Genomic DNA, 25,194 nt, shown 5'->3' on the forward strand with positions numbered 1-25,194 from the left:
GGGGTCTATCTGCAACAATAAAACTAGAGGGGTAGTAAGTTGAGTAGCGACACGAAAAGGGTCTATCTGCAATTAACCCTAAAGAAAAATGGAGACAGTACATTGTTGCGGCCAAGCCAATTAGCACAATCTAGGTCAATCTGTTGAGGTGGAACACTGGCATCAATAAGCAGCATGACGGAGACGAGCGTATCTCGATTTAGAAAGTAACCTTTTGTGAAGGACGACCAATCCGTTCGCATTGATTGTGAAGCATTAGCAAAGCTACACTCAACAAAATATCGAACAGAAAAAATTAAGGGGGAAACACTACTTCAAGCATTTCAAAAAAGAGTAGCAGAGTCAAAATTAAAACTAGAGTAAACACAAAATAACAGCAACTATTTTCAAACTCATGATTTGTCAAGCAAATATCAACCCACCAAAATCTCTTGACCAACTTCGACGAGGTTGAGGACGAGTAGATCAAAGTACCTTCCAAGAAGGTGAGTGTATGTAGTGTCGAAGATGACAAAGTGAGATGACACTAGGAAGGAGATGGGCTCGGAGGATAAAGACGTAAGATACATTTAAGTCATGTGCTTTTCACTGTGTTGAGGGTTCGCCCTTAGTAGGATTGTATAGTGGAGAAGATTTGAGAAATTTGAAAAGGTCACAGATATTTAAGAAAATATCTCGTTTATGGTTATTGTTGATGGGGAACAAAGATACATCAATGGAAGAGAGAACATAGGGGCGAAGATAACCGAAGACGACTCACATGCCTTCCTATTCTAGGCTTCTATGGAATCACATGCATCGTCACAACGAGGACCTTTAAAACATCACACCAAAGAAGGGCAATTTTCTTTTATAGAATCATCCTTCAATACAAGAAGGCAAGAGAGCATTTTGTTATAAAATCTAGAAAGCTTTAGGCACTGTTTGGCAAGCAAAAAAATGTCTTATCTAAGAGCTTGTGTCTTATTGACTTGGTCAATAAGCTAGTAGAGCTGTTTGGTGACCAAAAATAGGAGGAGATTATTTTGGAGATTGTGTCTTTTGCAAGTAGCTTTTGGAAAGCTACCTCAAGTAGCGTTTGTCTTTGGGAAGGAGCTGCCAATTTTTTTCTTTCGTTTTTACCCCTAATAATTCTAATTTTATATCAATAATATTGCATGTCTTTTTTAGTCATTTAACAAATTTAAGCTAGTTGTATAACTACTTTTGCCAAACAGTTCTAGTCAATCAGCTAGCTACACAGCTAACAGCTTTCAGCTACAATTTCACAGTTTTCAGCTAGCTTAATAGCTTTCAGCTATAATCTCACAGCTTTCAGCTAGTTTTGCCAAACAGAGCCTTAGTCCTAAGAAGAATCTCTTAACATCTAGAAAATAGAATATTCCTAACCAACCTAAAAAAATTGCCTTATTATCTAGAGCAACAATATCTAAAAATTAAAACTGAAAATATCATACCTTAACTAAAAACTAATCAAATCCTAACAATAGAGTTACAAGAACTAAAAATTAAAACAAAAAATATCATGCCTTAGCTAAAAACTAATCAAATCCTAATAAATCAAAGCAATAGAAATCCTAATAAATCTTCATGAAATCTATGTAGCTTTCAAATCTAGATCTATAATTTGTCATGCATCAATTATTCTCACTTTTTATAAAAAAGTTTGCAATCAAATATCAAACAAATAATAATACCATAATAGAAGACAAATAGATGAATAATATTTCGAATTTCAAAGTTCTACTCCCATGGAGTAGAACTTTATAAGGAACCCAAGAGAACACCTTGAGTGTTGGGACTGTGAAAATGTGAAGGCATGTTAGGGTTAATTTAGTCCGACATTGGCTATTTGGGAAATTTGATGTGAGTTTCTAGGGAACTTGGGCTCCCTCCCTCTAATAGGTAGCTTTTGGGAAGACTTCTTCTAAATGTTGGTCACTTAAAAATCCGAACTTATTAGTCCACCAATAATAGAATTGAAGCAGATGCTGGAAGAGGAATTTGAGATGTCTAATTTGGTTCCTAGGGACTTCGAGCCTCTAAAAGGCATCGGTGAAATGGAAGGGACAATGTTGAAGGTTGTAGGTAATAGGTGGAATAATTGTTATTGATTGTAGGAATTTCATCTTGAATCAATATTTTAGTGGAGCGAATGGGAAAGATGTCAGTAGCAAAGAATTACACATACCCAACATCAGTGCTTGGTTTGGCCTGAAATCTGAATCCATTTTAATCCAATCTCCATGTAGGTTTGCTACCTCCTAACTCTCGCCCCATTCCATCTTTCCTCCAGCAAATCGGTTTCTAATGTTTTTGCCAACTACAAATCAAGCAGCTCACTCTTCTTCACCAATCTATAATCACTCGTCAACTTACTCTGCAAATTCAGACGGCGTACCACTAAATTGCCGACCTGAGTTCCCTATTTTGCGGTGAGAATTTGCATGCATGGATGTACAGGACGAGGCAATTGTTTGACTTTTATTCAATTTCAGACGAGCAACAAGCCTATCACACTGCCCTCTTCCTTAATGAAGCTCCTCTTAATGGTTTTGTTGGTTGACTATTTAGTGAGTTGTTACATCAATAGGCTTCAAGAGGAGATTCGATTTGATGTTACGATGGAAGGGTCCAAAACAACTAAGGTTGCTTGTCGATCAGGTTATTTGTTTGAGAGCAAAATGTCCATATCTGAGCAGAGTGCAACACCGAAACCGATATCCTTCAAGCCAGTTAAGCTATTCCAAGCTAACCCAAGAATTCATCTGTAGCTGTATTGTCATCTTAATCTTCCATTAGAGGCATCTCACCACAGTAGGCGAAGTAGCGTCATAAGTAGGGGCTTTTTTTATCAATGTGATGAGAAGTACGCTTTAGTGCGCAATACAAAAGAACTATTCGTATTAATGGTATTCCCTTCCATATTAAGATGAATGGAAGCCACGATTATGGGTTTGATAATAATGAGTCAAGAGGAAGGAATAATGAAATGCTATGAGGGAATTTATTCCTTAAATTAAAAGAATCTATATTTTGATATAGAGGATGACGCCAATGCAAACATGGAGAATTATCGAGACCCAAATCCAAATTCATTGATTTGTCTGCCATTCATAGAATAAAACAACCTCAACTATGTTGTGATGGTTATTAGAGTAGTTGTTAGGATTCTGATTAGAGAGGGTGAGGATTAGATGTGAGTGTTATTTTAAGCATTGAAGAGAGAACTTGTAAATGTTATACTATGAATTAATAAAATCTTCTTGTTTATCATTTTTTCTTTCTCTTTCCTTCTCACTCTACTTCTCAGCAAATCCCTTGTTTCTCTCTAAAATCCACCATTTTTCTCTTATCAATTCTTATTTATCTTAACCAATTGTGATAGGGATGGAATTATAACATCCAATCCTCTTCTGTTCAAGTTTCTCATCAATGCTTAAATAGCATTGTTACATCTAATCCTCGCTCTAATCAAAAGTACATCCCGTCTATAATCAGAATCCAAACTATTCCTCTTAACAACTATCATAACGTAATTGAGGATGTTTTACTCATAACTAGACTTCGTCCACGAACACACCAGCCGGCTTAATCACAACTAGTGACGCAACGCGGAAGTGATAACCTTGGAATCCATCAAGGGGTGTTCTCTGAATCCCAAAAAACGATCTTTGAATTCACAAAGAACTTCGAATCCATGAAGAAATTATTGAAAGAGAAATTTTATTGATGAAAAGTTATGCCTCTAGGACTTACAATATTTTGCTTAAATAGAAAATAAATAAGACTCATACTATGACTCAAACTTTACCAAAAATAAAAATAACAAAACTTTTCCTAAAAGACTCCCTAAGATTAGGAAAGTAAATCGGGTAAATTTGGAATCAAACCGGATTGCTTCCTAATCAAAACAGACTCCTAAAACATTACCTAAAATAGTAAAAAATTTAATAAAAAACACGAATATCTCTCAATACAGAGGGAATTTAGCGAAAGGGACGGCGGCAAACTAAACATCGGTAGGTTTGGTTGACTCCGTCTCGAAAAAATACGCGATTTATATATATAATTCGTCCAATTCCGACTTACGCTTTGAGAGATATGATCCGCTCTTCGTTACAAGTTATTTTCCTCGATCGGGTCAGCGTTTGGGCTTGTGTCGGTCTCGATTCTCCATAAATATGTCTGCAGTGTGTTCTACATCAATCTCCCCTACTTGACAAGAGCTCGACCCTTAGCTTATATTTGCATGAATGGTTGTTCCTTCTGGCAGGTAATACTCAAACAAAGCTGCAACATTAAAACTAGGAAAAATAGTCAAATCTGTAGGAAGGTCAACCACATAAGCATTGTTGCTAATCTTCTTTAGTATTTTACATGGGTCATACTTTGTATTCTTCAGCTTGTTGTGGGTGCCCACTGGAAAACGTTGTTTTCATCACCATGTCTCTCTCCTCAAACGCTCTTCAGTATTTTGCATGGGCCAGCTTGTTATAGGTGCCCACTAGAAAATGCTCTTTTCGCAGAAACACCATCACCGTGTCTCTCCCCTCAAACACCTTCTTTCTCCTGTGTCGATCAGCATGCGTCTTATATTTAGTATTAGACTTCTTTATCTTCTCCTTCACTTCCTATTGGATAGCACATATCTTCTCGGCCATATGATCTGTAGGAATACTTTGTCTTGAAAGCTTAGACAGTGGAACTAGATCAATATAATGGTCCGGAAGCCTTCCATATACAATCACAAAGGGAGCCCTGCCTGTAGTTCGATTCTCTATACAGTTATAAACAAATTCAGCATGTGCCAGAGCAAGATCCCACTGCTTCGGACAAGCGCTAGAGATGGATCTGAGAAGGTTACCGAGAGTGCGATTCACCACTTCAGTTTGGCCATCCGTTTGAGTATGATAAGCAGTACTGAATTTAAGTGAAATATTGAATCGCTGCTGTAAGGTCCTCCAAAAGTGGGATAATAACTTAGAACCACGATAAGAGGCGATGGACTTTAGCACCTTATGAAGACGTACTATCTCTCGGAAGAAAATGTTGGCAATATTGCTAGCATCTACTATTTTCTTACATGAAATAAAATGTGACATCTTTAAAAATCTATCAACCACAACAAAAATAGAATTCATACCTTGTTGGGTTCTAAGGAATCCCAACATAAAATCCAACGAAATATTATGTCATGACGTATTAGGAACAAGTAAGGGTGTATACAATCCCGTATTTTGGGACTGTCCCTTAGTAACTTGACAAACTGGACAACGCCGCATATATTTTTCTACCCCCTTCTTCAGCTAAGTCCAGTAATATCTCTCTTCAATGGAAGTAATCCTCTTATCACGCCCCAAATGTCCTAACACGCTAGCATGAATGTCTCGTATTATCTGCAAGGTTTTAAATGTCGGATGTCGGGTTCATATCGGATGACTGAAATCCATATCGAATAGTAAAAACCGAGGATATATCGGAGACATAAATTAAATATCGAATTGCCATATCGGATGGTGCGCATATGTATAATATTATGTTCTTAATGTAATCTAAGCATTCCTAAATTCAATATAAGCATACTTTATAAATTCTAGAGGCAGCACCGACGATGGGTGGATTCCGACGTCGCAGGGAGGCAATATCCGGGCTCTTCGATAATTTCATGATTTTACAAAGTCGGGTGTTTCAGCAATTTTCAGAAACTATAATATTTGTGTTCAAACAATTATTTCTCTCAATTGGGAAGTGATATTTCAGAAATTCTTTCTTTAACATGTTTATCTACATGTCTAGATACTTATCTCAAAATTTCATGATTTTTGGATTTGATTTACTATTTTTAATTGATTTTACAAAACCAGATACGTAAAATTCCAGCACTCTGAAACTGTCTGTTTTTCTTCTGTCGAGGTCATCAGTCGACTGATGTACATTTTCAGTCGACCGACAACCTCATAACGGTTAGATTTTCTAGTTTTCTATGTAGCCGTTATTTTATCTTTTTGCTTGGTTTTCTTGGGTTTTTGGGGGTTGTTTCTTCATCCTATATATACCCCTTACCCTCAAACTTCTGAAAACATCCAAGAATGTTTTAAACAAGTTTAAGAGAGTTTTAACAAGGGTTTAAGTTTGGTTTAAGTTTTTTTAAAGAAGCTTTTAAGCATTTGAGAGTTTATTTTATGAAAACAATTTCACAAGAGCTTGAGAAAGATCCATTGGTGTTTGAGCATCCAACTCTTCTTCCTCTCTTGATCTATAGAGAAGTTTCTCTTAAACTCAATTCTAACTATTTATTGTTTTGATTTTAATTTTCATAAGCTAGATTTCAATATTGAGTTTAATTATTTCATTGATACTCTTTGTTCACACACAACCTATTGAGCTTATTGTATTTGCATTCATAGTATAATTTGGGGTTGTGGGTTTGTGACATTGAGAGGGAGCTTAATTGTATTCTCATCTATTGTAGAAAACAGATTTATATTTGTGAGCCTAATTGTGAGTTGCACTTTGTATTACATTTGGACACCGAGAAAAGTGGTTGGTGAGAGACGGGGTTGATTTCAAGAGGAGTGGGGTCGGTAGTAAAACCTAGTGAGAAGTGATAATTTCGAACACTTGAGGAATGTGACACGGGCTAGGCCAACACTTAGAGGGTGTAGAGTGTGATTGCAAGTATGTAGTTGTAAAATTTTCGGTGAACTAGAAAATTGTATTGTGAGGTGTAAACGTTATTCGGGTGAGCGTAGAAAAGCTATTTGTGATAGTAGATTTCTCCCCGGGAGTGGGGAGCGGAGACGTAGGATGGAAGGTCCGAATTCCGTGATCATATCTTGTGTTTGTGTTTATCCTTTGCGCACTATCAAGTGTTTTTTACTCTTGTTCATATATCCGTGCATATATCAATTTGAATATCTATATTGTTAGGATATATTTGTTAATAAGTTTTAATCAGTATTAATATCTAATAAGATTAGCAATAACCCTATTCCCCCCCCCCCCCTCTAGGATCTAACAACTCCTTCCAAATTTGACAACATCTCATTACTTACTCTTAGGCTTAAGCTTTAATACTTTTTTGCTTTTGTGCGCTGAATGGAAACCTTACTGTTAATTCTTTAGCATATTCTCTTATTAAACTCTAATCGATAAATAGACAAAAATCCTTGGAACATCAAATCTTGCATTATAAACTCATGCGTCCATGATAAAACTGTTACCTAGATTCGTGGAACATAAAGCTCAAATCATTAGAGGTCAAGTTAGCCTCCAATAGCAAACCGGTGCTGCCTTTCTTCCTTGTTATGTCGACCCCAGCTTATGGGGTCCACCCAAAATACATCCCCTGGTGCCCTCCTAGTTCTCAAAGTTCTCTCTATGCGAAGCTAACCCAAAATCACGTATGCTTGCATCAAGACAATCCCAGTGATCCACATTGCCCATAAATCGGATCACCAACTCCTTTGTTGCTGGTCCCACCAAAATTACATCCCCTTTCTACAATCGCTATCGACATTACCTTACTTGTGTGAGGTAGTCCATACGCCTCAAATCCTCACCTTGCAACAAATAAGAAGATCATGGGTTGACATCATATGTTGTTTGACTTTGTCAAAAGAAGTTGATGCTGAATCCTTGTTGTTTAGAAAATCTTAAGCCAAGACATTTTTGTAATTCGAGCTTCTGACCTTTTAGACATAGGTTGAAAGTTGTTAGGTCAACCTGATTTTGTGAAAGACTAACCTCTATCATAGGAAGAACAAAAGTATTAGCTTGATTGAACAAAGATGGTTGTTTTCGTTTTAGTGTTGTTAATGCTTCGGTGTTTCTTTGTTTTTCTTTTTTCTATTTTTGCTCAATGGATGGACTATTTTGTCTCTTATGATATTGTTGCAAGATTTTACAATTTTAAATTATGTTTATTTTAGGTACACTAGGTGCTCCAGCCATTTTGAGAAAATAAAAAAACAGTTTTTCCATTTTAAAGAAAATCAAGATTTTAATCAAATTACAAGAAAGTATACAAACTCACAATGGTATGATTTGAAAGTATATACATGTGTCCTTGGAAAGAAAGATTGTTTTCTTTATCTTATAGTTGATTTCCATACATATTAATACAATTTTTGTGTTTAAAGAAATCGCTAGTCCCCTGAATCATCATGATATTTCTATAATATTTATTTTGCTAACTAAGATGGACATTTTAATTAAGGGCCTGTTTGGCTATTTCCAAAAAAAATCGGAAAGGGAAATGGAGCTCTTGAAATGAATTCAAAACAATTCAAGACATTTCCTAGTTTTCATTTTTTTTTTTTTTGTTTCGCAAAGAAAAGGTTCATTTTCACTGCCAAGTCACACAAACATACAAAAAAAGCCTCCATAGTAACAGTGCTTTGATTTCTATTTCTTGTGTTTGTTTGAGAACAAGAAAAAGGAAATGAGAAATGTAGCATTTAAATATTTCGTTTTATTCTTCTAAACTATTCAAACAGTGTTTTTACTAATTAATAATTCTCAGATGGGACATTTCCAAGTGTTTTCAGCCTAATTTGGTGTGAAAACACATTTCTTAAAAAATTAAGGTGGCAACATATGTGACACTTCATTTCTTGAAAATTAAAGACGAAACAAACATTTGAAATGGGGGTTTTCTTGAAAGGTGAGGTGGCAACACATATCCATTTTTTTTGAGCAAACAAACAGACCCTAAAGAAAGTGTTTGAACCGATAGTAGCTTTTCATTTAAAATTAACCTAAGGCTACAGAAAGTGCTAAGCGCCCACGTCGTGATAAACACGTAAAATATGTATTATCTTAGTATGTTTCAAGTAAGATTTATGGGTGTTTGATGCATATTTCGTATTTAGATCGAGGATACTGTTGTGGTTTCTATTCTTATATGCAGGTATTGGTTCAAGATTAAAAGATTCGATGATCGTTGAAAGTTAAACAAGAGTTTGAAGCAACGACCGGACTTAGGATGCATGGTTCGAGAAGAAAATGGATACACGAGCATGAAGAACTGGAATTTCGATCACGATGCAATTTGAATCCAAAAAAGCTCAAAAGACGAAAGTTGTAAATCTCTTCGACAGCTTTCTAATGCAACTTGAATCACCTCATTCTGAGGTCGGACGAAAAAGTTATAGCCAAAATACCTAAAACTGTACAAAGAAGCACAAAATGAGCAAGATAGATTCCACCACACCCTGGTGTGGTGCGCACCACACCCGTAGCGTGGGCCTTATCTTTTTTTAGATTTTTTGGGGACATATAAATAAATATTTTGACTTAGGGTTTTGATATCTTTTGTTATGTTCTCTTAGCCGTCAATTAGCAACTATTTTAGAGTTCAAGTATTGAAGAAAGACACTAATTTTTTGCATAAGATTGGATTGCAAGTCTATATTTTGAAGATTTTAATTGAAAGACGGGTTAATTCTTTCCTCTCTTTAATTTATTTCTCCTTATGATTGATTTGCATAATTATTTAATGTATTCTCTTATCTCAATCATGTGTGAGTAGATTCTTTGTCTAGGATTGGGAAAGAACCCTACTTTTTGGTGATCGATGATGAATTAGTATAAGTTTTTGGTAAAAGTTTAAATCTTTAAACTTAATTTCTTGTGTTTTAATTTTGTTGATTCGCTTGATCACCGTATTAGCAATCATAAGTAATTAATTGAAGGACTGAAAGGTAAAGATTAATACCCGACCTCTAGAAATTAAACAGGGAACTCGAACCACGAAAATAGGCTAGATTCCTTGAGGATTTGATTAGATTAGTATAAAACTTAATGAGTTTAATTTAATCCTGATTCCACAAAAGTATGTTAATTGAGATTAATTAGGTGCGATCTTTAGACCTTAAAAGAGGCTTTAGATTAATTTAGGTTAATCACCATTTCTAGTTTAAACTAACACTGAGAACTGAAATAATTCATCATTGAGCATCGAAATTGTGGTGAAAACCCAATCCTGACCCTTCATTATATTGAGTTCCACCTGATTAGCTATTTATTTTATTTCTTTTAATTTTCATCTCTTCTAATTTACTCATTAGTTTAGCTAGTCAAATAACGTGAAATTTGGTACTTATCCCCTAGTCCCTGTGGGATTGACCTTGATAACTACAACGAGTCTGTGCACTTGCTGATTTTTCTTATCAAGTTTTTGATGCCGTTGTCGGGGACTATGGTGTTAATATTGAGTGCTTACGTTATTAAGTTAGACTAGATTTTTTTTATATTTTCTTTGCTACTCACTTTCTTTTATGCAAGAGCATCAAATAGTAGTACACAACGAAAACAATCCTGAACTATTGGTGACTCTTGCAGAGATAAGAAGGTATGTAAGGGAGCAAAGGAACACAGAACAAGTAACGATGGGTGATCAGAATCAGCTTCTTAAGAATTTTGCTGCCCCAAATGCTCAAGACACGCATTCGAGTATTACAAGGCCCATTGTTGAAGCTAGTAATTTTGAGCTAAAACCATCACTGCTCTCAATGGTTCAGCAAAATCAGTTTGGAGGAGGTACTACTGAAGACCCAAATCTCCACCTGTCGATTTTCTTGGAGTATTGCGACACTTTGAAGCTTAATGGAGTGACTAATGATGTTATTCGACTCAGACTCCGTTCTCTTTAAAGGACAAGGCCAGAGCTTGGTTGCACTCATTGCCCGTTGGGTCCATCACCACTTGGGATCAGTTGTCCAGGACGTTTCTTACAAAGCATTTTCCCCCAAGTGAAACAACACAGATGAGGAACCAGATTACAAGCTTTGTACAAAAGGAATGAGGGTCACTCTATGAAGCTTGGGAACGCTACAACGAATTATTGAGGATGTGCCCTTACCATGAACTAGAGAAGTGGTTAATTGTTCACACCTTCTACAACGGGCTCACTTACAACACTCGGATGACTGTTGATGCTGCTACAGGAGGAGCTTTGATGAACAAAACAATAGATGAGACATACACTCTCATTGAAGACATGGCTCAAAATCACTATCAATGGGCGAACGAGCGGGCTCAGACATCAAAAGGAGAAAAGTATGAAATCGATGCTTTTGATCATATATCCTCTAAAATTGATGCTTTATTTAAAAAAGTTAAAAACTTAGTATTAATTCTGTGACGTCTACTTCAATTGCATGCGAGATATGTGGTTATGTGGATCATTCTACACTTGAATGTCAATTAGGAAACCCCCCATCCCTTAATACTTCTGGTAATGAACATGTTAACTATGTTAATAACTTTAATCAGAAGGGAGATCCTTTCTCCAACACTTATAATCCGGAGTGGATGAATCATCCTAATTTTTTTTTATAGAAACTCACCTGGAAATCCCATGCCCGCATCTAATTTTGCTCCTCCTGGTTTTCGTGCTCCTCAATCCAACCTCCCTTCTCAAAGGTCTAATTTGAAAATATAATGGAAAAGTTTGTGATGACTCAATCGAGATTGAATGAAGAGTTTAAGCAACAACAAATCACGAATGATGTAGTTAAATAATTGACCTCTAAGATAGATTCCTTAGCAACACAATACAAGATGTTGGAGACACAAATCACCCAGTTAGCACAAAATGCTAGTTCTTCCTCTAGGCCTTCGGGCATGCTACCTAGACAACCCGAGACGAATCTCAGGAGTCATGTGAATGCTATAACCCTTAGGAGTGGAAAACAATATGAGGGACCTAAGATGAAGGAAAATGATGGGATAGATGGTCGTCATGAAGAAAAAAGTAAATAGGTGATAGATGTGAATATTGAGACCCAAACGCAGGAAGAAGAAAAAGTTGAGAAATATGCATCTCTCGCTCCTTATAAGCCTCCTCTATCCTTTCCCTAAAGGTTAGCTAAGGCTAAGTTAGAAAAGCAGTTCGAAAATTTTTTAGAGATTCTGAAAAAGTTGCACATCAATATCCCGTTCACTAAGGTTATTTCCCAAATACCTTCTTATGCTAAGTTCTCGAAAGATGTCCTATCTAATAAAAGGAAGTTGGAAGAATACGAGACTGTGACCCTTACTGAGGAGCACTGTTTTAAATATCGGCCGATAATCAACATTATTGGCCATGTTATCGGATTTGGGAGCTCTCCGCTAGGATAAATTGGATTTTTAATCAGTTATCGTTTTTGTAGGTTTATCGACGATTTATCGGCGTTATCAGCCGATAAGTAGGACTTTTTTATCAGGATTATCGGCCCATTTTGACAAACATTATATTTTTTCAAGGCTATGATACAAGTTTCGCTTTCTACAATTGGTTAGTGATTCTAAACATGATGATTTATATTTTGGTATGTTTATATTCCATTAAGCATGATTAGATTATATTTTTAATTGTTATATTATATATACATATCATCCAGTATATCACTCCGATAAATACATGATTAGATTATATTTTTAATTGTTATATTATATATACATATCATCCAGTATATCACTCCGATAAATACTACTTATCCCCGATATATCCCCGATTTTATTATATATACATATCATCCAGTATATCACTCCGATAAATACTACTTATCCCCGATATATCCCCGATTTTCGTTATCCGATAAGGATTTTGGTCGTCCGATAAATCCCCGATAACCGATATTTAAAACTTTGCTGAGGAGTGTAATGCTATCATCCAAAATAAGTTACCTCCTAAACTTAAGGATCCAGGTTCATTTTCTATTCCTTTTGTTATTAGTAATGTCTCTATTAACCGTGCTTTGTGTGATTTAGGTGCAAGCATAAGTTTGATGCCAATGTCTATCTGTAAGAAGCTTGGTATAGGTGATTTGAAGCCAACCACGATATCACTCCAACTAGCGGATCGATCGGTAAAATATCCGATAGGTATACTTGAAGATGTACTTATCCAGGTCGGTAAGTTCTTTATCCCTGTTGATTTCGTTATTTTAAAAATAGAAGAAGATTCTAGCATTCTAATTATATTAGGAAGACCCTTCTTGCTACTGCATGTGCTATAATCGATGTTAAAAATGACAGACTCTCCCTAAATATTAGAGGGGAAACGATAGATTTTGATTTAAGCAATGTTATGAAACTCCCTCTAAATGATAAAGTTTGCTACAGGATCGACGTGATTGACAAGTGTACACATGAGCAACTTGCAAACTATTACTCAGCTGATCCACTTGAAATGTTTGGTAAGCGATGGTTTAATAAATGATAAAGACCCCGAGGTAACCGCGTATGCTCAATCCTTAGAATCAACATTAACTGCTCCACTTCGATATGCAAACCTCGAAAGATTGATGCTAGAGCCAAAAAGTTCTACTTGTGAAGAGGATAAATCACCAAAGGTAGAATTAAAACCCCTCCCTTCCTCTTTAAGGTATGAATTTCTTGGTCCTAACTCTACTTATCCTGTAATTGTGAATGCATGTCTGAATAAAAATAAAATTGATAAGTTGCTTAGAACACTTAGGATGCATCGCAAGGTCATAGGATACACTATGGACGACATTAAAGGAATCAACCCATCAATTTGCATGCATAGAATTCTCTTGGAAGATGATCATAAACCATTTATGAAGCACCAACGTAGATTAAATCCTCACATGAAAGAAGTGATTAAAAAAGAGGTACTTAAGCTACTAGACGCTGGGGTAATCTATCATATTTCTGATAGTGAATGGGTTAGCCCGATCCATGTGGTTCCTAAAAAAAGGGGTGTGACCGTAGTGAAGAATGCAAATAACGAACTTATCCCTACTAGGACGGTTACAGGTAGGAGGATGTGTATTGATTATAGAAAATTGAACAAGACAACCCGAAAAGATCATTTTTCACTTCTTTTTATAGACCTGATGTTGGAAAGGTTGGCCAAACATTCATATTTTTGTTATTTAGATGGCTATTCGGGATTTTTCCAAATCCCTATTCATCCTAGTGATCAGGAAAAGACCACTTTTACCTGTCCATATGGGACCTTTGCTTATAGACGCATGCCTTTCGGTCTTTATAATGCCCCTGCCACTTTTCAACGATGTATAATGGCTATTTTCTCTGATTTTATAGAAGATATTATGAACGTGTTTATGAATGACTTCTCCGTGTATGAGACTACTTTTGATGGTTGTTTAACTAATTTGTCTCGAGTTTTACAGCGTTGCGAAGAAGTTAATTTAGTCCTAAACTAGGAGAAATACCACTTTATGGTAAGGGATGGAATAGTTCTAGGACACAAGGTGTCCGAGCGCGGAATTGAGGTTGATCGAGCAAAAGTGGAAATCATTGAAAAATTACCTCTACCAACATCGGTTAGGGGAGTAAGAAGTTTTTTGGGACATGTCGGTTTCTATCGGCGTTTCATCAAAGACTTTTCAAAAATTACAAAACCTTTAACTAACCTTCTTCTTAAATATGCTCCTCTTGATTTCACTGATGAATGTCTTGATGCTTTTCGTAGGTTGAAGGAAGCATTGATAACAGCTCCTATTATGCAACCGTCGGACTGGAATCTCCGATTTGAAGTCATGACTGATGCAAGTGATTATGCGGTTGGTGCTGTGTTGGGCCAAAAGAACAAGATAGTTCATGCAATTTATTATGCTAGTCGCACTCTTGATAAAGCCCAAGTTAATTATGCTACTACTGAAAAGGAGCTATTAGCAATTGTCTTCACTTTTGACAAGTTCAGATCTTACTTAGTGGGGTCCAAAGTTATCGTTTATACCGACCACTCCGCTATCAAATATCTTTTAAGCAAGCAAGATGCCAAGCCTAGGTTGATTCGATAGATACTACTTTTACAAGAGTTTGGTCTAGAGATAAAGGACAAAAAAGGGACAGAAAATTTGGTGGCAGACCATTTGTCGAGGATGAGACAAGAATCACATGATAGGGAGGAGGATGGACTACCAATCGACGACTCCTTCCCAGATGATCAGTTGTTAGCCATTGAAAGATTGAATGCACCATGGTATGCGGACTTCGTCAACTACCTAGTGTGGAGTTTTGCCTCCGGATCTGAGCTATCAACAGAAAAATAAGTTCTTTGCTGACTTGAAGTATTATTTTTCGGATGAACCGTTTTTGTACAAACGGTGTGTTGATGGGATGTTTAGAAGATGTGTTCCTGAAGATGAGGTTACAAGTATTCTCCATCATTGCCATTATCTTCTTACGAGGGGCATGCAAGCACTTCAAAGACAGCTGTAAAAGTTCTACAATCAGGTTTCTATTGGCCGAGTCTTTTCCGAGATGCAAATCTGTTAGTGACGTCTTGTGATAGCTGTCAGCAGACAGGGAACATTTCAAAACGACATGAGATGTCTTTACACTCCATCTTAGAAATTAAGGTATTTGATGTGTGGGGCATAGATTTCATGGGACCGTTTCCGCCATCGTGAAATAACAAGTTCATCTTAGTGGCGGTGGACTACGTCTCCAAATGGGTAGAAGCGATAGCATCCCCCACCAACGATGCTAAAGTGGTTGTAAAACTATTCAAGAACGTTATTTTTCCAAGGTTCAGGTGCCACGGACGATAATCATTGATGACGGTTCACACTTCATAGAAAGAAAATTTGAAGCTCTCTTAAGACAATATAGGGTCACTCATAAGGTTGCCACGCCATACTATCCTCAAACTAGTGGTCAAGTGGAGGTTTTGAATCGTGAAATTAAGAGTATTTTGGAGAAAACAGTTAATCCTTTAAGAAAGAGTTGGTCTATGAAACTCCCGGATCCCTTATTGGCCTATCGAACTGCCTACAAAACACTCATAGGCATGACACCGTTCAAGATGGTATATGACAAATCGTGTCATCTCCCAGTTGAGTTAGAGCACAAGGCGTATTGGGCTATCAAACTGCTCAATTTTGATATGAAGACCGCAGGTGAGAAAAGAAAGGTTCAACTTCATGAGCTAGATGAGTTACGATTAGATTCCTATGAGAATGCTCATATTTATAAAGAAAAGACTAAACGATGGCACAATAAGAATATCCTTCGAAGAGAGTTTAATCAATGAGATATGAAGCTACTTTTCAACTCTCGTTTGAACCTTTTTCTGGACAAGCTCAAGTCTAGGTGGTCTGGACCTTTTGAAGTCCGTAAGGTCTTTCCTAGTGGAGTTGTTGAAGTTTGGAGCGAAACAACGAGATCTTTCAAGGTGAATGGACAACGATTGAAGCACTACATTACAGGTGAACAAAACGAGAAAGTGGTCATTTACACCCTTTCCGATCCCCCTTCATTGGAGAATTGAGCGAAAAAGGGATCGAGCTCATGACGAGCGCTTCTTAGGAGGCAACCCAAGTTTTCATCCATTCTCGTTCTTTTATTTTATCTTATTTTATTTTATTCTATTTTATTTTTATTTTTTAGGCAATTGGATCGACACAAATTTAACTTATAATACTTTCGATCATGCAGTTACGAAGAAAGGAAGACATGGCATCGATAAAAAAACTATAGAGAAAGGAGTTAAAAAGGGATGGCAGACTCTACTACACCCAGGGGTGGTGTCCGCCACACCCATGGTTCGCTGCAGAGAAAATTGGACACCAAATTCCAGACTCTACCACACCCAGGGTAACTCTTACCACTCCTAGGGTGGTTGTCCGCCACACCCCCTGGTTCGCCTACCACTACACCGTCAGCTACACCCCGTGGCTTGCTAAAAAAAACAAAACAAAAAGAGAAACAAAAATCCCTCCCTCTTAAACCAAATCCATTATTCTTTTTTTTCTTTCTGTTTCTCTTTGACAACCCATCAAAACCACGCCGCCTGACGAAAATCACCCCCATCCTTCATCACCGCAGCCACCCCTCTTCCCTTCCGACCAGACCACCGCCTCCCCATCATCACCAAACCACCGCCCTCCCTCCATCACCACCACCGCACGCCTCACCCCACTCGAAACCCCTCTTCCATCCTTCATCACCAGCACCGGACCGCCGCCTCGTTCTCCCCACGCAACCCTCTTCTAACAAATCCATCATCGTCCTCATCTCCCTCTTCGACCGCCCCACCCTTCACCACCATCGTCGGCCATCAACACCCGACCCATCTCCACCGCACCGCCCTCAACCAGCGCCGTTCGCCCCTCTCCTCCTTCACATCCATACACTAGATCATCTCCTCACCGCCCTCATCCATCTCCACTGCTCCATAACCGCTGTCGTTTCCTCCACTTCCCATCACCGGAACGACCACCGCCCCACCCCGCAACCAATCGTCGGCCAACAACACCATTGTTTCGATTTCATCGCTGAATACCTACACCATCTCGCGTCGCACGATAGCCAGTCGCTGCTTTCAACCGTCATTCGACCTGCTGTCACATGGGACCTAAACGTGGACGGACTAGTCAATGAGCCTCAACTTCTAAATCGCAACAACAAAAAGGTAACCCTCCCTCTCCCCAAAATCCTCATGGCATAGAATTTGTCGATGAACAGCAACAAACTAGGTATAATACACTGGTTAAGCGGGGAATTCTAAGTACCTGCTACTTGGATGATAATTGTTTGTGTGAGTTAGGGCTGTGGGATGATGTTTCATACCTCCTAAGACAGGTTGGTTGGATAAATTTTGTAGAGGCTAAACACCCCACGTACGAGCATATTACTCTTGAGTTTTTGAGTTCTCTTGATGCTGTTTTATTTAATGGTGAGGGAGTAAAAGAAGGAAAAATCACTTTCAAACTATTTAACCATTCTCACACACTTACATTAGCACATTATATGAGATATTTGGTTTTCCAGAGAGTGGGGCTAGGATTGTCCCTAAAAATTTTAAGTTGACCCCCTTTTGTACTTCCATCGCACGCTCTACCACTCAAAGAACCTACGATCCCTCGATGTCAAGGGCCTCGGCTGTTTATAACCCATGCTTTAGATATTTACAGAGGTTCATGGCTTTCATCATTTTCGGTCAAGGTAAGAGCGATGAGGTCATGTGTCAGAGAGAAACTCTACCTCTTATGTGTCATGGTTGAGGGACACAATGTTGACACATGAGCTTTTATGATTCATCATATGTGTCATGCAGCGAGAGCAATGAGTGGAAAAATTGTGTTTAGTGGCTTGATTACCACTTTAGCTTACGGAATGGGTTTAGGAGAGCTCGTAGAGGGACTTCATCCTTTAAGCCCTAGTGCGTCCATTAACCTCGATGCTTGTCTTCATATGAAATTGATTAGCCATAAGGGCGATAGGTTATTGTTATATTTTCAGGACAATTATCTTTTCCTACTCCCTAATCCTGATCGTACAACCATGCATGTTCACGCCAATTGGTGCTACCTCACAACGGATTTTGTGAATTATGAAGGTCACGAGGTTGTGCCAGCTGAGGATGCTGACACAGTACCCCCGATCCTTATTTAGTCTCAGTCTGATAGGGGAGCTAGCTCTTCCCACCACTCAGCGAAGTTATAGCTATCCATATTTCCCTTGCTTCCCTTACTAACTGTGTAGGTGTCAGCGAGCAAGAGCAACAACGTCAAGGACAACTCCTGAACTCTATGCACCGCATGATGCAATCTATTCATGAGTGACAGCTCCGCCAGGATGCCTCCGCTCCACCTCCTTCTGACCAGTGAGTTGGTATGTCCCCTGCAACCTTGCACTCATTTACATCATACTACATTAGGGACAATGTAGATCTTAAGCTTAGGGGTGTGGGTTGTTTATGTATTGATAGACTGACCTTGATTGTCTGTTTTTGTTTTATTTTCATTTTTCTTTGCTTTTATTTTTATTTTTCTTTGCTTTGTTTTCTCTCTAAAAAAACCTAAAAAATAGGAAAATGATCTCCTGATGATGACATGAATCCTTAATCTTTATAAATCATTGAACTAGATAGATGTTTATTAGTTATTAGTCGGGACTAGACAACTTTTTAAACCACCTTTCAACTGATTCTCAAAGATTTTTGATTACAAGTTAACAATATAGGAGAACCAGACTTGAACGTTCTCTTGTCTTATAGGATTTAGCATTTATGTGGCTAGCATCATAACTATTACTCTATTGAGACAAGAGTCTTGTCTTATAGGATTTAGCATTTATGTGGCTAGCATCATAACTATTACTCTATTGAGACAAGAGGGAAATTAAATTTGGTAGACAAATAAAACCGTTACTCTATTGAGACAAGAGGGAAATTAAATTTGGTAGACAAATAAAACCGGTGAGATCTTGAGCCTGATATTGGATGCATTACATATCCAATTATTATTTTCTTTTCTTGTGATATTCTCCAATGGTGTAGGATACTAGAACTTGCATTGAATCTCTTTAAGGCCACATATAACTTTTGTATGCCTAAAAGGTGATTAAGGCACATTTTTGTTTATAGTCCACTTTAGCCAAAAAGCCTACCATGCACTATTGTTCCCTTTGATTAGTCCCTTTGAGCCTATGAGCTTAATTTTTGTTAATTTAACCGACATATGTAACCTTCAAAACCCGATTGTATTCCTTACCCATTGCCTAAGCTAGTGGAGCACAATTTATGATATAATGGGTTATGTGAGTAATGAGGTGTAAGCTAAAGGGTGTGAAAGTAGGTGTTTGCTTCCTTTTAATAATTCTTTCTTAAAAAAAAGAGAGATGAATAAAGTGTCCTCTTTATAGTGCATGTAATTATTGGTGTTAAAATAACATACTAAAAGAAGTAGTTGGAAGAAGTTCTTTGATAGATGATGGAGTTTGTGTGGATGTTTGAGATCTAATCTTTTTCAATTATCGCTCCACTAATGATAGGCTTTCAATTACAATCCAAATATCTATCCTACCTTTTGACCCTAACCTCATTACAACCAAATAAAAGACCTCATGATTTTGTTGCATGCTTTAGTTTTCAAAGTGGTGGAGAATTGAGATGAGATGCAAGCCTATGGATTGAATGCATCCATTCGGAAGAATTTTGAGCGACATAATCCTACCCTTAAACACATGAGAGATTGAGAGTCTACATACCCTAACGTGAGGTCTACCAATTTAACTATCTGAAAGTCTCAATTTTACTACTTCTGGATTGAAGCTAGCTACATGAATTTCTTTTTCCTACTTTGACTTGAAAATTGGATAGGATGGCTATCCTTGACTTGTGACGCTTGTGATAGTAAGTAAAGTTTGAAATGTGATTTTGTTGAGAGTTTTAAAAATTACTTTGTTAAGTCCTGATGAAATGTATTTGTCTTATGATATGTTTGATATTGGTTAAAGAATTGATGAGGGGGTGATCTCTACTCTATTTGGCTTCCACTCCTCTTAATTTTTATTGTTTATTTGCTTGACAAGCAAAAGTCTTAGCTTGGGGAGTTGATAAACACGTAAAATATGCATTATCTTAGTGTGTTTCAAGTATGATTTATGGGTGTTTGATGTATATTTCGTATTTAGATCGAGGATACTGTTGTGATTTTTGTTCTTATATGCAGGTATTGACTCAAGATTAAAGATTCGATGATCGTTGGAAGTTAAACAAGAGTTTGAAGCAACAACCGGACTTAGGATGCATGGTTCGAGAAGAAAATGGATGCATAGCATGAAGAACTGGAATTTGGACCATGATGCAATTTGAATCCAGAAAAACTAAAAAGACAAAAGTTATAAATCTCTTCGACAGCTTTCCAATGCAACTTGAATCACCTCATTCTAAGGTCGGACGGAAAAGTTATAGCCAAAATACCGAAGACTGTACAAACAAGCACAAAATGAGCAAGACAGATTCTATCACACCCTGGTGTGGTGCGCAGCACACCCGTGGCGCGGGCCTTATCTTCTTCCAGATTTTTTGGGGACATATAAATAGATATTTTGTCTTAGGGTTTAGATATCTTTTGTTATGTTCTCTTAACCGTTAATTAGCAACTATTTTAGAGTTTAAGTATTAAAGGAAGACACTAATTTCATGTACAAGATTGGATTGTAAGTATATATTTTAAAGATTTCAATTGAAAGACGGGTTAATTCTTTCCTCTCTTTAATTTATATCTTCTTATGATTGATTTGCATAATTATTTGATGTATTCTCTTATCCCAATCATGTGTGAGTAGATTCTTTGTCTAGGATTGGGAAAGAACCCAATTTTTTGATGATTGATGGTGAATTAATATAGGTTCTTGGTGAAAGTTTAAATCTTTAAACTTAATTTCTTATTTTTTTTATTTTGTTGATTCGCTTGATCACCGTATTAGCAATCATAGGTAATTAATTGAAGGACTGAAAGGTAAAAATTAATACTGAACCTCTAGAAATTAAGCAGAGAACTCGAACCACGAAAATAGGCTAGATTCCTTGAGGATTTGATTTGGATTAGCATAAAGCTTAATAGGTTTAATTTAATCTTGATTCCACGAAAGTAGGTTAATTAAGATTAATTAGGCACGATCTTTAGACCTTGAAAGAGGCTTTAGATTAATTTAGGCTAATTCACCCTTTCTAGTTTAAGCCAACACCGAGAACTAAAATAATTCATCATTAAGCATCGAAGTTGTGGTGAAAACCCAATCCTGACCCTTCATTATATTGAATTCCCCCTGATTAGCTACTTATTTTATTTCTTTTAATTTTCATCTCTTCTAATTTACTCATTAGTTTAGCTAGTCAAATAACGTGAAATTTGGTAATTAACCCATAGTCCCTGTGGGATCGACCTTGATAGCTACAACGAGTCTGTGTACTTGCAGATTTTTCCTATCACGGCGCTAAACCGCATGCCTAGAACCTAGGCAAGGCCTAAGTTGTTTTCATATTTTTGTTTAAGTGGTAATAGATGAGGTTTTCTAAAAGGTGAGGAGATGGAAGAACTATTCATAGTTAGTAGAGGACGCTAGAGGAGTTTGGAGAAGGTTGGAGGACATGGAGGCTGCAACTAAGGCAATCATGTCCAAAACCTAAGTGGTGCGGTCAACGTAAGCATCTTATACTAACGTAGGCACCCCTCAAGTCCTAGGCAAGCAGCTAGGTACGGTCTAGGCCTAGACTGGCCAAGTGTTTGCTTTCTAAAACATTCACTTTACCTCTATATGTTGTTTGACTTCGTCAAAAGAAATTGATGTTGAATCTTTATTATTTAGAAAATAATCCATCACGACATCTTTGAAGCCTAAACTTTTGACCTCTTGACATCTGTTGATAGTTGTTATATCAACCTGATTCTGTGAAGACTACCCTCAATTGTGGGAAAAGCAAAATTATCAACTATTCTGTGCAGAGATATGATCCCTGAGGGCCATAAAATTCTCCTCAAAGGGATGCAAACTAAATCCACTCAGAATACTCTTAAAAACCACTTTATTATTATTCACAAACCGGTCTAAACTTGGTCCAGCCTCGATTCATTGGCCAAACATAAATCTGTTGTCTTTTTCTTCACCAAAACATTCCAAGTCCGAAAATAGTCTCGAAAACAAGTTGTTACTATTAGATAAAATTCTGCCTCTCGAGGTTCGTGATGAAAAATCTTCAATTTCTTTACCCATGTCCACTAAGACAAACAAGGGGTAAAAAAACATCTATCTACTACCACTAGAATGAAGGCCGAGATGTCATTTAGAGATTTACGCCCAATTTTGATTCAAGTGGATTTAGCTCATTTCCTCTCACCACTAAGTCGATCGACATTTAAGAAGTGAGCCAAGCTATTTAACTAGATCTTCAGACCCCAAATGCTCCCAACAATGAATTGGCAAACCAAACACATGAATCCACACTACAACTAGCAGTCTTATAGCAACCAATCCCTCCTCTCCAGACCATTAAGTCGGTCGTAACTTGAAAGCCCCATCTTTGAACTCTTTAATGCTGAATTTGAGAATCCATCCATGAGGCGCTCTGAAGGACATACTATGAGGAAACCATTTCTGTTATCCATGAAATGCCAGTTCTACTCATTGGCCTCTTTACATGCATGCTGCAATGCTTCAATAATTTTTGTTGTAGTAGCATACCTGAAAACCACTTTGATTGTGACAAATTACTTTTTCCATTTGAGTTGCAAACTCTCAATCAAAGGAGTCATTCAAAATTTAGCCAACCGCTCTCTTACCCCAGCTTCATAATCACTGGATTGTTTCTCCTTCTTTTCCATCATCGACTTTGCATCACCATTGTTGAATCTCTCTAGAGCTGATTTACCCACTAAGTGAGCATCTCCACCAACTTGTTTGTGACTTTTATTGACTTAGCTGTGTAAGGGCAATCCGAATTAATATGGCTAACCTGTCTACAATAGTAACAAGTTAAACCTTGGGGACGAGATTATCTAAGATGAGCAAGAACCCACAATCATACCACTTAGAGACTTTGAATTGGTTTGAACTTCTTAGAAAGCATAGCTTGCTTAAGAGGCTGACTATCTATAAGAGATGATTTCTCCTTCTTAAGGGTCAATCTATATTTGACTTGAGTCCATTCCTCCTCTCCTATCTTAGAGGTAGTTGATGTTGCCTACCCTACCCCTCGATTTCTGAAAAAATACCCTAGCCCCCACTTTCCAAAGTTAGTGCTCCTAATCAACCAGCTTATGAGAGGACTTAAAGGAGGAACCTGTATGTTGGACCAAAGAAGAAGAGCTCCTGAGATCTACTCGGGCTATCTCAAGCTTGTTTCCGAGGTGAGGTAGCATTAAAAGTGGAGTTTTGTTCAAGTAGATACATATAGCTCTCTATCACCTCTTCCAGATCCCTCATAAGGAGAAGCATGGTGGGATCTCCTAGAACGCCGAGAAGAGAACCTCCTTACTACACCAACTTCCACAACTTCTTTCCAGGAGCTGTAATTGGATCTTGGATGTCTCCTCTCTTCATTGCTCTCATCGTTTTCTTCAAACATGTTCCCCTTCCAAGTTGAGAAGATGTCTCAAGGAGGGAGGGAGATCCTTTACTACTTCTCTCCTCCAACCTACCCTTTTCTGCCACTTACATAACTCGTCCACAGCATCTCCATAGCTTTGAAATCTGCATCCGAGAGTTGGGGAGACACATAAAGAGCTCTGCCGGAAATAGTGAGGTTGAGGATGTTAGCCCAACGGGTTAGCTGGAAGGGGGACAGTGATAGGAGCTATTACCAGCAGAACGATGGAGGGGGTTCATGTCCCTCCCTAAGCGCCCTCCCTCACAGCTCTACTGAATTTTGCATCAACTTTCATGAAACAATGAGAATGTTGACAAAGAAATTGTTTTCCTCACTCTATAGATACTATAATTGTTCTATTTCTATATTCACACAGCAAAGATATACAACCTAAACAAGTAGACTCTTTATTCATTTGAACTCAGTATTTCAAAAGCATTGAGTTAAACACATTGTATCAATTTTGTTTCGAGTGAATTCCACAAGAACCGCCTTAGAAGGAATCAAAAAGGAGAAAAAAATGTTACATGGTTCCCAATTAACTCAATAATATACAAAATGCAGCAGCTTAGTTGCGTCAAGCAAATAAACAAACATTTGGTCTGCAGGTGAAATTCTTACCCATATCCCGGCAAATCCACAATGTACCAACTTTTATTCACCAAGAAGTGATTAATAAGCTGCGTCTTCCCTTAAAAAACAAAACAAACCAAAAACAAAACCCACAATTAATCAAATTTAAATTGCCAAAAAAAACCAAACAATTCGCCAAAACCCACCTGGTTTTTTCGAAGTAAGAGCAAATTCCTTCTTTTTCACCAGAGAATTGATAAGCGAAGACTTGCCGACATTGGAACGCCCAACAATGGCGAACTCCGGGCGCTCGTCCTTGGGGCAGTCGCGAGCACGTGCGCTGCTCTTGACGAACTCGACCTGCTTGATCTTGGCGTCGCCGGCGTAGGGGCCAACAACGATGTTGGAGCCGGGGAGGACCATGTCGGCGGTGACATCGGCACGTGCGACCCCCGGCGGGACGAAGAGGGCGGCGTCTGAAGAAGTGGGCTCCCGTGATTGGATGGGAGATGACGACGACGATGATGAGGAGGAGGAAGAGGAGTAAGATAAAGTTTGAGGATTGGGTTTAGATTCATAGAAGATGGATAGCGAACGAGGAGGGAGATGATGGGGGAAGGAGAAGGGAAGTGGGTAGCTTAAGAAGCGACTGCGGAGCAACATATTGGCGGAAGTGGGAGAACAGAGAAGTGAAGTAGAGGGAACCAGTTTGGGGCTAAAGTACCAGTGCTAGTTTCGCTGAAACCAAATAGCTTAGC

At 37.9% G+C, this 25,194-nt stretch overlaps 1 protein-coding gene across 1 annotated transcript in view; it reads right to left on the reverse strand.

The window, feature by feature from the left end:
• The window catches only part of LOC109834271 (GTP-binding protein At2g22870), a 25,886-nt gene extending 692 nt beyond the window's left edge, over positions 1-25,194 (reverse strand). Inside the window, exons 1-3 of the mRNA XM_020402252.1 lie at positions 24,643-25,194; positions 24,485-24,554; positions 102-264 (exon numbers count right to left, since the gene is read on the reverse strand). Of these exons, the coding sequence (XP_020257841.1) occupies positions 102-264; positions 24,485-24,554; positions 24,643-25,099 (690 nt within the window). The 5' untranslated portion in view covers positions 25,100-25,194. The remainder of the gene's footprint in view (positions 1-101; positions 265-24,484; positions 24,555-24,642) is intronic.

This window comes from Asparagus officinalis, chromosome 3 (genome assembly GCF_001876935.1).
Source record: "Asparagus officinalis chromosome 3, Aspof.V1, whole genome shotgun sequence".
Lineage (NCBI taxonomy): Eukaryota > Viridiplantae > Streptophyta > Magnoliopsida > Asparagales > Asparagaceae > Asparagus > Asparagus officinalis.